General features: G+C 43.0%; 1 protein-coding gene across 1 annotated transcript; it reads left to right on the top strand.

The window, feature by feature from the left end:
* Window positions 1-13,240: 13,240 nt before the first annotated feature.
* LOC147433673 (uncharacterized) lies at window positions 13,241-14,015 on the top strand. Its single transcript, XM_086489775.1, has one exon. It carries the CDS (start codon window positions 13,382-13,384, stop codon window positions 13,880-13,882), a length of 501 nt encoding a protein of 166 aa, XP_086345901.1. The 5' UTR covers window positions 13,241-13,381; the 3' UTR covers window positions 13,883-14,015.
* The last annotated feature ends 826 nt before the right edge of the window (window positions 14,016-14,841 follow it).

Here is a 14,841-nt window from a genome sequence, read left to right as displayed (position 1 = left end):
GAGAGAGAGAGAGAGAGAGAGAGAGAAGAAGAAGAAGGGGGGGCGGGGGGGGGAGGGACACAGCGAAGCGACCTAGTAGAGATGTCAATGGTACAAAGGGAGGGAGATGCAAGAGTCATGTGGGGGGAGGGGGGCTTGTGTTCACCACAGCATGACAAGGAGAAGGTAGTGGGGCCACCCCACGTAGTCTTCAAAGGAAGCTAGAGGAGGACTCATCTAGCTTGTCGCCCTTAATCCTGTTTTTTGGTCTGCCCAAAGGGCAAAGGCTATAGAGATGCCTTCTCTTTTTGCTGTTTAAAATAGAAAAAAAGTTGAGTTGTATTTGCATTTTTTGATAGATCAAAAATGCTGTTTTGGTTGAAATAAGATAGTGGGCACTCATTTAAATGAAGAGTGTGTGAATCTAAAGATGGACATGCCTTGAGTTTTACTACTTTTTTTTTGTAAAAACTGAAAAGGACATAAAGTTTTACTACTGTTTTTTGCCTGCCAAAGGCAAAGGCCTTAGAGATGACTATCCTTTTTTCTTGGCTAATATTTTTAATTTACAAAAGAAGCCTATAAAATATGGGATTGGCAGATGAATAGAAACACTATAGCATGAGTGAGTGAATCCTTCAAGTTCGTTGGGTTGTGCTCTCATGAGTGCTTTTTGGCCCATCATAGGCTCAAATGCTAGAGTTGAGTGCTATGTGCTTCCAAAAATCATTGTCTATTGTGATGACTGCGAGGAGAGGGTAGCTAATGCACTTTTCTCTCTCTCTCTCTCTCTCTCTCTCTCTCTCTCTCTCTCTCTCTCTCTCTCTCTCTCTCTCTCTCTCTCTCTCTCTCTCTCTCTCTCTCTCTCTCTCTCTCTCTCTCTCTCTCTCTCTCTGTGACAGTGTCTCTCTATCTCACTGCGGTTCTAGGCCTATTCCAATTTCCCTTGCCAAGTTGTCAGACGCCAACGCTCCGCTCCCCTTCCCACATCACTACTCTGCCCCATAACACTCTCCCTATGTGATGCATTCTTAAGCACAGTCCACAGTAGTAGGCGCGATTTTGCAAGGCTTGCATGGATCAACGTCGTTCATGAACAAGATTGTCATCCAAAGGCTTGATGATGTAGACGAGGGCAAAAGGTTACATTGAAGGACAAACATTAAGCACATTCTATGCAAACATCCACTAGCGGATGGGTGACACAGAGAAATAGGGGATGTGGGCCTGTGATTGGACGCCGAAGGAGAAGAGATTGCTGCACCCGCTTATCCAAGCATTTCAATCCAATGATACACAACCAAAAGCTGCTCAAGCTCAACAACCTATTCTCCTTCTACCCGAAGAGCCACAATGCGATAACATCAGTCTACCGCCTTTGTTGGAATACAACATTAATTTGGAGAGGCTGATGCAAGCAATGGCTCGATCGGCTGACATGGCTGACTTTTACAAGTCACTGGATGAGGTATACACATTTCAAGTGATATTGATTGCAAACAAAATTCATCACTACCGAATAATATGATGTAGTTTTGATATCGACGTTCACAATGGCGGCTTTCTGGCTCTGATCCTCTCTCTCTCTCTCTCTCTCTCTCTCTCTCTCTCTCTCTCTCTCTCACACACACACACACACACACACACACACACACACACACACACACACACACACACACACACACAGAGCAAGGCAAGCCTCATGGTTCAACCCTCTTTCTCTCTCTGAGCCTCAAGCTGCGCATCGCACAACAACATTGTTCATGTCTATGAAACGGGGAAGGGACGTTTTTTGAGGAAGGGGAGACGTAGTCATATCTTTGACTGTCTTTAGCATCTTAAAAAAGTAATTAATAATAAAATATTTTATATATTAAGAACCAAGGTATTATTAAATCACTTTATATTTGAGAGGCAAGGTTATGCCCTCGGTTATGCATGCCTTGTAAGTTTGTGTTTGCTTTTTGCTTTCAATTTTAGTTGCATGTGTTGATGACAGGAAGGAAGCACAGGTCTAGTGGTTTCATTACCTACTTATATCTTGATTCTTCCATATGATCCACATGAGCTTTTATATATCTTCCACATGGCAGGCTCGTTGTGATTTATCACTTGTTATAAAACATTTTATTGAGAGGAGAGAGAGAGAGAGAGAGAGAGAGAGAGTTCCAACATTTGATGGTTAGCTAATTGGCAAAAATATGTATTGGTGATATTAAAAGGTAGTGTTTGGTAACACTTTACAAACCCCATTTTCATGTTTTACATGGAGATTCAACTAGCGTGTTCTCTATCAATGGATAGCTTTTTAAAAGTGGAATCCAAAATTACAAGTTCCGAAAAGCCTTAAGATTTTTTGTATAGAGAGAGAGAGAGAGAGAGAGAGAGAGAGAGAGAGAGAGAGAGAGAGAGAGAGAGAGAGAGAGAGAAAATACATTTTCCCTAGCCGATGTAAATAAGGGCGAACTTGAAATTCTTTCAATTTTTAGGTCAAAATTTAAAGCTTTTTGTGGTAGTTACACTAGAACTTGTGTAAATTTTCTATTTTTCTTAAAGGAAGCTCAAAATCTAGCCAAGATTTTATAATTTCAGCCGGTGAATGCACTAGACCTTGATTTTTTCTGGCTTAACCTGGAGGTTAGCACCGGCTGAGGCTCAGCCTCAGAGAGAAGAAGAAGAAGATAATTTTTTGTAGGACCATTCCCAAGTGACAACATAATAGATATATCCGACGAGTCTTGAAGTGAAGACCTGTTTGTGAGAGAGAGAGAGAGCAACAAACGAAGGGACCTCGTGGATCTATCCATCTTAGGCTGAGTTCACTATCGTGCACTTTTGAAGCGCAAAAGGCGGTCGTCCAAAATTGAGCTCGCCATGTAGCACCTTCAACTTCCATCCAAACCATTACACTAACTCCATTGGCTGCAGGTTATTCAAGGCAATTAATATCTAATCTGCTATTGCCTTGCTGTGTGAACCATCTATGCAACAATACAAAAAACTGCTCGCATTGCCGATGGGCTCGTCTGAATCCGCTATCGTGCAGCTCCACTCCATGCTAAGAATGATACTAGGAAGATGCACATCGAGCTTAATTGAAGCTTACCTGATTAATGATCAGTGTTCATGGCTTACTAACAAGCTAGTTTTACGAGTGATGTATGCTAGATGCGGCTTTAAAGGACCAGCAGATACCTTGATGATGCTAAAAAAGAGTATGCTTGAAGTGAGCGCAAATGGGAGTTTATGATCTAGAACTGCAATGCTCGAAGTGCTCTACCGGCCTGTCTTCACGGTTCGTTGATTGAAGCTACGGTGAAGAAGTTCTGGTAGTTTGAAGTTTAAGTTGATGCAAATCCATACTGGATTGGGCAACTACAGCTAAGGGGACAAAAACAAAGTGAATACATGGGCCTGAAGTGCTTACTTTGTGGAGCACGTCGGTCTTTTAGATCAACAATTGGAGATCTGTCACCAAGTTATTACCAATTTAAGTTTCTCTAGGGGCAATTCTGTGCTAGGTCGAGCGCCTCCGTCGGTGTGTTATTAGGGAATTTTATAGCCTCAGCAGGGTTTGTATGCATTCTATACATCTTCAGAAGTCTAAAGGAATTTACCGTTTGTCAGATAGAGTCCGTGTTGATGAGATAATTGTTGGAGCTATATATGGCTCACTCTACTGAACTTGGTCTCACCTATATATTTGTATCTTGTCCTCAATATGAATCAGTCTTTGGGAGCGTATATGGTGTGTCTCTTGTCTCGTCTCTCTCTCTTTCTCTCTACATCTCAGCATAGTATCAGAGCGGTAACGATCACGCGTAGATTCAATTCATGGTGACAACAGTATGTGTATGCGATTCGCATGTAAGATTCAAAATTGTTACAAATTTTATTTTTGAGCGTTGATTCTTGTTAACTGTGGTTGTTTTGTGTTAAGAAGAATATGATTAGTGTTTTATGTGGCGTTTATTTATAATCAATCTAATCGTTGATTACGTTTTCTTGTTAATGACACCCTGAACTTCATCTCAATTTTTCTTGCTGTTCTGCTCAAAATTTGGAGAAACGGAAAAAGCGCAATGGAGCGTAGCGCAATGGCACTTTTCATCCAAAACTTGTTCGTCTCCTCGAGCTCTTCGATTTGAGTTCTAGGTTTGTGTCAATCGGAGTTCGCAGCAGAAAGTTATGCTGTTTTTACTGCAATAGAGCTTGGCGCAGCTTTCTTCGTCCTACTTCTTCGTGAAGCGTCTGCGATTGTTTTTCTTATTTTGGCGTTAACTTTTTCGAGAAGATTTAGCTTTTTGCTATTCGTATTGTGGCCGTCAATCTTGCGTCTCACGCCACTCTATTTTGAGGACTCGTTTATTATTAACGTCTCCTTTACCCTGTCTTTTTTGGGTGACGTCTCTCACATCTTTGGACGTTCCTTGAGCATCCTTCTTACGTTTATCGTTGATAGAACGCAATACTCATATCTCTCTCACTCTCAATTGCGGCCTTCACCATATATGGTGTGCAGATTCTGCGATCTTATCTTATACGTCTTCTCGCAACAAGATATGGCTATGAATATTCTCGTCAACGGCTTTCCTTCTGGCCAACGTTCTGTTCCTCCTTTCCAAGGTCAAGGATTTCCAGGCTGGAAAGCAAAGATGTTGTTAATTCTTGAAGGCGATGAACTCTCCGATGTTGTTCTTGGAAATCGTGTTTGTCCGCCTCAACCTGTTGATACGGATAATGATAACGTGCTTATCACTGAAGGACCTATATTTGAAGATTGGAATGTTGCCTATACGGATTGGCAACGACGTGATAAAGCAGCTCGTCGGTATATTCTTTCTGCTCTTACTGATTCCCTTTTGCTTGATATGTATGAACTGCCTACTTCCCATGACGTATGGAAGTACCTTATTGCAAACTTTCAGAAGAAATCTGTTACAGAAATACTTTATTTGAGAGGGTTTCTTAACAAATTACAATATGAAGTTGGTACTGCCATGACGGGACATATTGAGTCTTTCAAATCTATTATTAATCAACTTGCTGCTGCCGGTGATCCTGTTCCACAAAAGCAACTGATTACACTTCTCCTTGATACGGTGAAGGACTCTTCTTATGATAACATTGTTACTATTCTCTCTAATAAAGATGGTCTTGATTTCGACCAAGCTTGCATGTCTTTAATTGAATACTCTCAACGTCAAGAACGTCGGAATGCTGGTCACGATACAGCTATGATTTCACAAGAGGAGACTGAGTCACAACAGATGGAACGTGCTTTTTATGCTCGAAGGCGTCCATTTCAACGAGGAAACCGCAGAGGTGGCCGTCGCGGTAATATTTTCTCTCGTCTCAAATTTCCTAATAAGCAATGTTCTTACTGCAACAGAAATGTCCATACTGAAGATGATTGTTGGGCACGTCAATATGATGAAGAACACAATATTACCACAAAACAACCACGTTTATCTAGAGACTCTTCTTCTTCTTCTTGTGAATATTGTGGACGATCTGATCATCCCACTCATATGTGCTATAAGCGTCGATTCGACACAGATCGGAATAGAGCATATGCTACTGAACATCGAAACAACATTGTACCAGAAACAAGCTGCGTCCTATGTTCAGTTGCTCCAGACAGAATACTTCATGTACATGATGGATCACTTTTTATTGTCGATTCTGGTGTTACAGGAAATATGACATATCAATCTAAGTGGCTCCATAACTATCATCCACTGCCAGTTCAACGTGTTGTTTATCTTGCTGATGATACTACTTGTCAAGTAAAGGGTATTGGAGACTTATATCTTGGTACCTTATCTTCTTCCACTCGAATTTTGCGAGGAGTATTACATGTACCAGATCTTCAACGTAATCTTCTTTCAGTTGCTAGACTTGTTGATCTTGGTCTGTTTGTTGGATTTGATTATACCAAATGCCGAATTGAGAAAGATGGATAGACTATAGCCACTACTCCTCGAAACGGTAATTTATTTGAACTCTCTCTCAACGATGTTGTAGCAAATATTGTCACTGCTCCAGGTGATCATGATTGCAAAGTATGGCATCACCGTTTTGTTCATGCTGATTTCTCAAAACTCCTTGATCTTCAACGTCGTGATCTTGTTCATGGCATGGATCTTAAAGCCCATCTCCATATGGGAATTTGTGAATTTTGTGCTCTTGGGAAACACAATCGTAAACCCTTTCCTCTTTCAAATACAACTCATTCTCATGACATCTTGGATCTTATTCATACTGATATATGTGGACCTCTACCTTCTTCGAGATCACAATATCGCTACTTCATTACTTTCATTGATGATTTCTCAAGGTATACGACTGTATTTCTACTTAGACAAAAATCTGAAGCCTTATCTGTTTTCAAACAATTCCACAAGGCTGCGGAACTTCAAACTGGTCGTCGCCTTAAGAAGCTTCGTAGTGACAATGGAGGCGAATATGTTTCTCGAGAGTTTGTGAGTTACTGTGCTGACACAGGAATTCATCATGAACACACTATTCCATATTCGCCTCAACAGAATGGTGTTGCTGAACGAAAGAATCGCACTATTCTCAATGCTGTAAGATGTATGCTGATTCATTCTGGCTTATCTCGTGTTTTCTGGGCTGAAGCTACTTTGACAGCAACATTTATTCAGAATCATCTTCCTACTACTACACCCTCTGGTAAGATACCCATCACAGCATGGACAGGTGACATTCCTTCTGTATCTCATTTTCGAACCTTTGGATGTATTGCTTATATTCATGTTCCCAAAGAAACACGAACAAAGCTTGATGCTCCTGGTCTTAAAGTTATTTTTATTGGATATTCTGACACTTCCAAAGGCTACAAATTCTATGACCCTTCCTCCAAGAAAGTAATTGTGAATCGTGATGCTACTTTTAACGAACAGCTTATGGGAGGCTCATGGTCCATGGATGATTCTGATGATACTAAATCATTGCTTCAAGCTTTTCCATTTCTTTCAGAAGATGAAACTTTTCCTATAGAGCAACTTTCCTCCTCACAACCATCCATTCCAAATGTTGCCAATGATGATATTGATATTTTTGTTGATCTGCCTATTGATTTTGAACATGGCTCATGTCATGTTTATGATGACGATATTGCTGATAATGCTTTTTCTACTTCTGAAGATCCCGTTACTTATGATGAAGCTATCTCTTCACCACAAAAGGATCAATGGCAAGAGGCTATGGAAGCAGAGTACGATTCTCTTATCTCTAAAGGTACATGGATACTAACTGAATTACCTCATGGTCGTACAGCTATTAAATGTAAGTGGGTGTATAAAACAAAAGTAAAAGCAGATGGATCTTTTGACAAGTTCAAGGCGCGTTTAGTTGCAAAAGGTTACTCCCAAGTAGCTGGTGTTGATTATCAAGAGACTTTTTCACCAGTTGTTCGCATTACAAGTGTTCGAGTTTTATTGGCATTTGCTGTTCAACTTGATTTAGAAGCTCATCAAATGGATGTGCGAACTGCTTTTCTTAATGGTGACTTGGAAGAGGAAATTTATATGGAACAACCAGAAGGGTTTGTTATTCCAGGTAAAGAAGACCTTGTTGCTCAACTCCATAAGGCACTATATGGTCTCAAACAAGCTTCGCGAGCCTGGTATACAAAATTTGATCTTTTTCTCACCTCTAAAGGATTCATCTCTTGCTCGTCAGACCCCAACTTATACATAAAACGCCAAGGTAGCAGTTTTGTGATTCTTGCTCTTTATGTGGATGATACCATCCTTGTTTCCAATGATTTGGGATTTCTTCAGCAAGTGAAAAATTTATTGTCTTCTGCATTCGATATGGTGGATCTTGGAGAGATTCACTCTTGTCTTGGCATTCAAATCCAACGGAACCGTACAAAAGGTATTTTATTCCTTCGACAGTCAAAGTTTATTGCAGATACTATTCAAAAATTTGGTATGGAATCTGCACATTCAGCCAACACACCTTGTCTTGCGATCTCTACGAAGAATACTTCTGACAATGGCGGTCAACTTGTCACAAATCAACCTTATGCTAACTTGATTGGATGTCTTCAGTTTGTTGGCATGAACACTCGTCCTGATATTCTGTTTGCTGCTAACTATCTTGGACAACATCTTGCATGTCCTTCTCTTAAGCATTGGTCTGCTGCGAAGCGTGTATTGAAATACTTGAAAGGCACTACAGATTTTGGTTTAGTCTATCGACGACAACTCACATCGGATTCTATGCAATCTCTTTCTCTTTTGGGTTACACAGATGCAGACTGGGCAAGCTCACATTTATCTATGCGATCTACTAGTGGAAATTGCTTCTTTATAAATGGTTGTCTTGTTTCTTGGACCAGCAAGAAACAACGTTGTGTTGCAGTTTCTACGACTGAGTCAGAATATGTTGCGGCATCACTTGCAGCTCGTGAGTTGATTTGGCTTCGACAAATGCTGGTTGATATTGGTCACTCTCCTCTTTCTAGCACACCCTTGCGGTGTGACAACCAAAGTGCTATTAGTCTTGCAAAAGACTATGTTCAACATAATAAGTCAAAGCACATTGCTGTCCATTATCATTATGTCAGGTATGAAGTACGCAAGGGAACCATTATGGTTGAACACTGTCCAAGTGACCAGATGATTGCAGACATTTTGACCAAAGGCCTCAATGAGTCACGTTTCATCCTCTTGCGCTCGGAGCTTGGAGTTGCTTCGGCCTCACTCTTTCTAGATTAGCTTCTTTTCTATTGTAATAGCTTTGTACATATGACATTGTAATCTTTTAGGTACCATGCACTATGCACACTCCACATTTGCACCTTGTGATATCTAAGTCACTTGAATATTTGTACATAGATGCACAATTCACTTTCACATCATCACCACTGGTTCATATTTCACATTGTATAGGGGCTTGGGTTTTTCCCTTGAACTCCCCAAGGGTTTTTTCATCCAAAGCTAGAGACCTTTGTTTGAGTGGGGGTGTTGGAGCTATATATGGCTCACTCTACTGAACTTGGTCTCACCTATATATTTGTATCTTGTCCTCAATATGAATCAGTCTTTGGGAGCGTATATGGTGTGTCTCTTGTCTCGTCTCTCTCTCTTTCTCTCTACATCTCAACAATAATATGGCTTGACGTCGGTGTAAATTGCTTGCACTGTTGAGCTAGATAATTTTTGGCATCATCCGAGCAGCTGATACACGCAATAAACAACCAAGTACGAAGGGAATGCCTTCCGGAAAATGCAATCACCTACACCTGCATCTTAAAAGCATGTGTCATTATACGAGATGCTAATATGGGCAGTTAAAATCACATGATATTGTTAGAAAAGGGAAAATGAAAGCTTTGGCAAAGCTTTGATCACCGATATGTATACCAAATGTGGTAGCCAAGGCCGAAGTGCATGGCACTATGGCCGCCAAAAGCAAGTGTTTCCATCCAACGAGTTTTGGGCAATGGCCACCCAATAGCAAAAATGAGGGCATTAAGTGGGAAGAGGAGAAGTAAATAAAGGAGGCATGGTGTGCAGGCAGAGCGCAGGCAACAAGGAGGGAGGAGGGCTAGCGTTGCTCAGCATGGGCCTTGTAGGCCCTTGTAGAAGAAATGAATTTCGCTCAGGGGCCCATGGCGTCCCTAATCGACACCATTTGCAGCGGGTTTCGTGCCAGTCAAATTTGCCATGCCACGTCATCAAGAGGCCGCTTTTATTCTCCCTAGCAACGATGGTGCCATCATTGCTTTGGGGGGGGGGGGGGGGGGGGGGGGGGTGCTATATATAGAATTAGGGTTTATGGTTATTGCATGGGGAATGAACGAGATGAGAGGGGAGGAGAAGGAGGGGTTGAATGCGAAAGTAAGAGCATAAGCAAAGGCGGTTTGAGCACAAAGCTCTCTCTCTCTCTCATGCATGAGAGAAGGGAACCATCTCTCTTGGAGCGAGCATGATAATCTCTCTTGTCCATGAGTAAGCAGGTCTATCTCTCTCGAAAATCTTAAGCAAAAGGAATCCGAATTTCTTTGATCTCATAAGGAGCAAGTAAGCTCACTCTCTCGAGCTCAAAAAGAGAAATCACCAAGGGTATGTAGAGTTCGAAGCCAATCAAAGCAAGTCGATTAGAGGAGAAGTCAAAGCTTGTGAGAGGCAGTTAAGGCAGTGAAACGCAAATAGGGTAGGAAGTTGCAGAACATTTGAGAAAACTTGAAGCATGATGATTGACAGAATGATCTAAGTGAAGTTTGCAAAATCTTGAAGGTAGTTGAAGCAGGTCAATTTTGGAGCGGTTAACGGCCCAATTAATCCTGTAAAGGGAGCTTAAACTCCTATTTACCATGTAATCCAAGTGTTGGTGCTACGAACAGTCCGCCTTGGCTAATGATTAGATTGTAGTCAAAGATTTACTCGATTAAATTAAGTTTACGATGATTGCCAGAGCCATTTGCATATGTTGTTCTCATTGTCTCTCTTTCACACCTCTCACAACCAGAGGCCCCACGCCTACGCGACTCATGTTTCGAACCCATATCCTCCGACACCGCCTTTAGAGAGAGAATGAGACGAACAAGCATGAACCTCTAATGAGAGAGAGAGAGAGAGAGAGAGAGAGAGAGAGAGAGAGAGAGAGAGAGAGAGAGCAACAAGCGTTCGATGTGTCATCTAGAAATTTTACAGCCTCAACATGGTTTGTACGCATTCTATGCAGCTTGAGAAGTCTAAAGGAATTTACGGCTCGTCAGACAGAGTCCGGGTTGATGAGATAATATGGCTTGAGGCCGGTGTTAGTTGTCGGCACTACTGAGCTGGATAATTTTTGGCATCATCCGAGAAGCTGATACTAGCAATAAACAACCGAGTGTGAAGGGAATGCCTTTCGGCGAATGCAATCACCTACACGTGCATCTTAAAAGCATGTGTCATTATATGAGATGCTAATATGGGCAGTTAAAATCACGATGATATTGTTAGCAAAGGGCAAATGAAAGCTTTGGCGAAGTTTTGATCACCGATATGTATACCAAATGTGGTAGCCACGGCCGAAGTGCATGGCACTATGGCCGCCCAAAGCAAGTGTGGCCATCCAAGGAGTTTTGGGCAATGACTGCCCAAGTTAAGACCAAAATGGCCGCCCAATAGCAAAAATGAGGGCATTAAGTGGGAAGAGAAGAAGAAAATAAAGGAGGCATGGCGTGCAGGCAGAGCGCAGTGAAGAAGGAGGGAGGAGGGCTAGCGCTGGTCACCACGGGCCTTGTAGGTCCTTGCAGAAGAAACGAATTTCGCTCAAGGGCCCATGGCACCCCTAATCGGCACCATTTGCAGCGGGTTTTGTGCCAGTCAAATCTGCCATGCCACGTCATGAGGAGGGCGTTTTTACGCTCCCTAGCAACGACGGTGCCATCGTTGCTTTGGAGAGGGGGGGGGGGGGGGGGGGGGGGGGGAGGGGGCTATATATAGAATGAGGGTTTATTAGTTATTGCATGGGGAGTGAACTAGACAAGAGGGGAGGAGAAGGAGGGGGTGAACGTGAAAGCAAGGGCATAAGCAAAGGCGGTTTGAGCATAGAGCGAACTATTCTCTCTCTCTCTCTCTCTCTCTCTCTCTCTCTCTCTCTCTCTCTCTCTCTCCTCTCTCGTGCATGAGAGAAGGGAACGATCTCTCTTGGAGCAAACAGGAGGATCTCTCTTGTCCATGAGTAAGCATGCCTATCTCTCTTGGAAATCTTAAGCAAAAGAAATCTGACTTTCTCTCGTCTTATAAGGAGCAAGTAAGCTCACTCTCTCGAGCTCGAAAAGAGAAATCACCAAGGGCATACAAAGCTTGAAGGCAATCAAAGCAAGTCGATTAGAGGAGAAGTCGAAGCTTGTGAGCGGCAATTAAGGCAGTGCAACGCAAATAGAGCCGGAAGCTGCAGAACATTTGAGAAAAATTGAAGCATGATGATAGGCACAATGAAATTAAATGAAGTTTGCAAAATCCTGAAGGTAGTTGAAGCAGGTCAATTTTGGAGCTGTTAACGGCGCAGCTAATCCTGTAAAGGGAGCTTAAACTCCTATTTACCATTTAATCCAAGTGTTCGTGCTACTAACAATCCGCCTTGGCTAATGATTAGGTTGTACTCAAAGTGTAATCCAAGTGTTCGTGCTACTAACAATCCGCCTTGGCTAATGATTAGATTGTACTCAAAGGTTTACTGGATTAATGAAGTTTACGACGATTGCCAGAGCCATTTGCATTTGTTGTTCTCATTCTCTCTCTTTCACACCTCTCACAACCAGAGGCCCTGCGCCTATCTGGCTCACGTTTCGAACCCATATCCCCGGACACTGCCTTTAGAGAGAGAATGAGACCAACAAGCGTGAACCTCTACTCTGCGTGTGGAGAGAGAGAGAGAGAGAGAGAGAGAAAGAGAGAGAGAGAGAGAGAGAGAGAGAGAGAGAGAGCAACAAGCGTGAAATCTACACTCTCCTTACCTAGGCTACGTGGAGAGCTCAGGCACGGTTCAGATCGGAAGGGTGGAAGAAAAGGAGCATCTCATCGCTTTCAGGCAGAATAGAGTAGAGCGTAGTTCTTCCACCGCCCTGCTATTCACACCATGAGGTAGCTTCCTAGCTTGCTTTGCTTGAATGACAATTCCGCATAGGTTGCAGGAGGAGACCCTTGTCAGAGTACGGGTGAGGGGGCCGGGGGGGGGGGGGGGGGGTCGGAAGAGAAATAGGGCAGGCTGGAAGAGAAAAAGCATTTCTCTTCCTTGACGTGGCTGCTCCGTTGACGACTTCCTCCGCCCTATGTGAACGAGGCATCAAAAAGGCCACTTCCTGATTGGCTAGCAGGAAAATGCTGACCCGGCCTGAGACCAAAAAACGTGAACCTTCCACTCTGCGCCGTGAAGAGAGAGAGAGAGAGAGAGAGAGAGAGAGAGAAGCGTGAACCTCTACTCTACCTGGAGATACCTGGAGAGAGGGAGAGAGAGCAACAAGCGTGAAATCTACGCTCCACTTACCCAGGCCTATACTCTGAAATCTACGAAGCAGCAGGACACCGTGAAAAGGGGGGGGAGAGAGAGAGAGAGAGAGAGAGAGAGAGAGACAAGCGTGAACCTCTAGTCTACGTGGCGAGAGGGAGAGAGAGCAACAAGCGTGATATCTACGGTCCACTTAGCCTACCTAGGCCTATACTCTGTGAAATCTACGAAGCAGAAGAACAACGTCGTGAAGAGAGAGAGAGAGAGAGAGAGAGAGAGAGAGAGAAGCGTGAACCTCTACTCTTGGTGGAGAGAGGGAGAGAGAGCAACAAGCGTGAAATCTACGCTCCACTTACCTAGGCCTATACTCTGTGCGTATAAATCTACGAAGCAGAAAGACAACGTGAGAGCAGGCAACCGAAGGATGGGTGGGGAGTGGTGGTTCACGTTTGACACCAAATACGCACAGGAGCATCCTTTGGATGTGGCGGCCTATCAGCACAAGCTACGACAGATCAAGACCAAGTATGCGGGCACGGTGGTGCGAGTATCAAATGGAGCCCACCAGGCGGCCGTGGAAGGTGAAGCGGGAAAGGAATTAGAAGAAGAAGAAGAAGAAGAAGAGAGGGAGCAGTGGTTTGAGGAGAACCCAGAGGACAACGTGTTTGCCCAATTCACATACAAGTGCAGGCGGCACAGCCATTGGGGCCCCTCCGGCCACAAACCCTGCTGGTTTCTTCTCTGGGATCCCACGCCCTCCCCCCACAGGTCCACTCCTAAGAATCACGTCCATGCCCGCTGCGCAGGATACCACTTCAAGCAGCGCAGTGCTGCCATCCAGCAGGAGCTGCAACGTGCATTCCCTCGATATTTTGAGCTCTTCTGGGGTGATGGCATGTCTGGCCATAACTGTGAGGTCTCCTAGCACTGTTTGGCGCTCTCTAGCCGCGGTTCAAGCTGTTGAGTATTGTACCCAGTGCAACTTTTATCTTGCTCTAATCTTTTTACATATAGCTGTGTCTTAACATTGCATTGAGCAATTTTTATTGCTTGTATCTTGTGCTTTGTTTTAAATTGTGCATTGGGCGATTTTATTTGCTTGTATATCATACTTTTTCTCAAGGTGACTATAATTTTGAAACTTCTTTGTTGGTTTGTATAATATTTGTATTTTTTGCTAGCAATGGTGTGCTAGCTACACTTGTGTCTTGCTGACTCAGCAGAGCAGCAAAACCTGGTATTTCTTGTCTATTGCAATTGCAATTGATTCCCATCCCTCTTCTTATAGTCATCAAACCTTATCCTTTGGAGGACTAGTCATTACATTCTCACTTTCAGTATATGGCAACAATGTATTTTTTCTTGGTGCGGTTATTTTCACATGATGTCCGCCTTTTCTTTTTTCGCATGCTTTTTGTTTCTGTCTCTTTCTTTTCATATTCTTCGTGGTAGTGCAACATCTTTGCAAATACTTTACTAGTAAAGAAGGGATTTTTTGTTTACAGGAAATATATCTAATGATAGTCAGGAAGCCCATACTCTAGCCACTCTAGAGATTGTCAAGGCATGGAATTTTAGTACAAAATTAACAGAAGGCAAATCAACTGCTGTGAGAAATTATATGGATTCTCAAGATGAAAAGATCTCGAGAATGGATTTTGTGGATGAGGACAATGCAAATTGAAGGGTCTCTACTGTGTGCAAATTGTCCTGATGACAATTGGTCAGATACAGAGAACTCCTCCTCTGGAGATCTCACTTGTCATTTTGAACCAATGTTCGGCCAAGAGCGATTATTGTTCCAGCTTGTTTCTTGTAGGATGCAACATTGATGGTATCAGACGATTGAAAGTCTCTGGTTCTACTCGTTCCTTCATACCTGTT

This window comes from Adiantum capillus-veneris, chromosome 19 (assembly GCF_014529385.1).
Source record: "Adiantum capillus-veneris isolate H3 chromosome 19, ASM1452938v2, whole genome shotgun sequence".
In the NCBI taxonomy this organism is placed as follows: domain Eukaryota; kingdom Viridiplantae; phylum Streptophyta; class Polypodiopsida; order Polypodiales; family Pteridaceae; genus Adiantum; species Adiantum capillus-veneris.
This window is presented reverse-complemented; position numbering and strand designations above follow the sequence as displayed.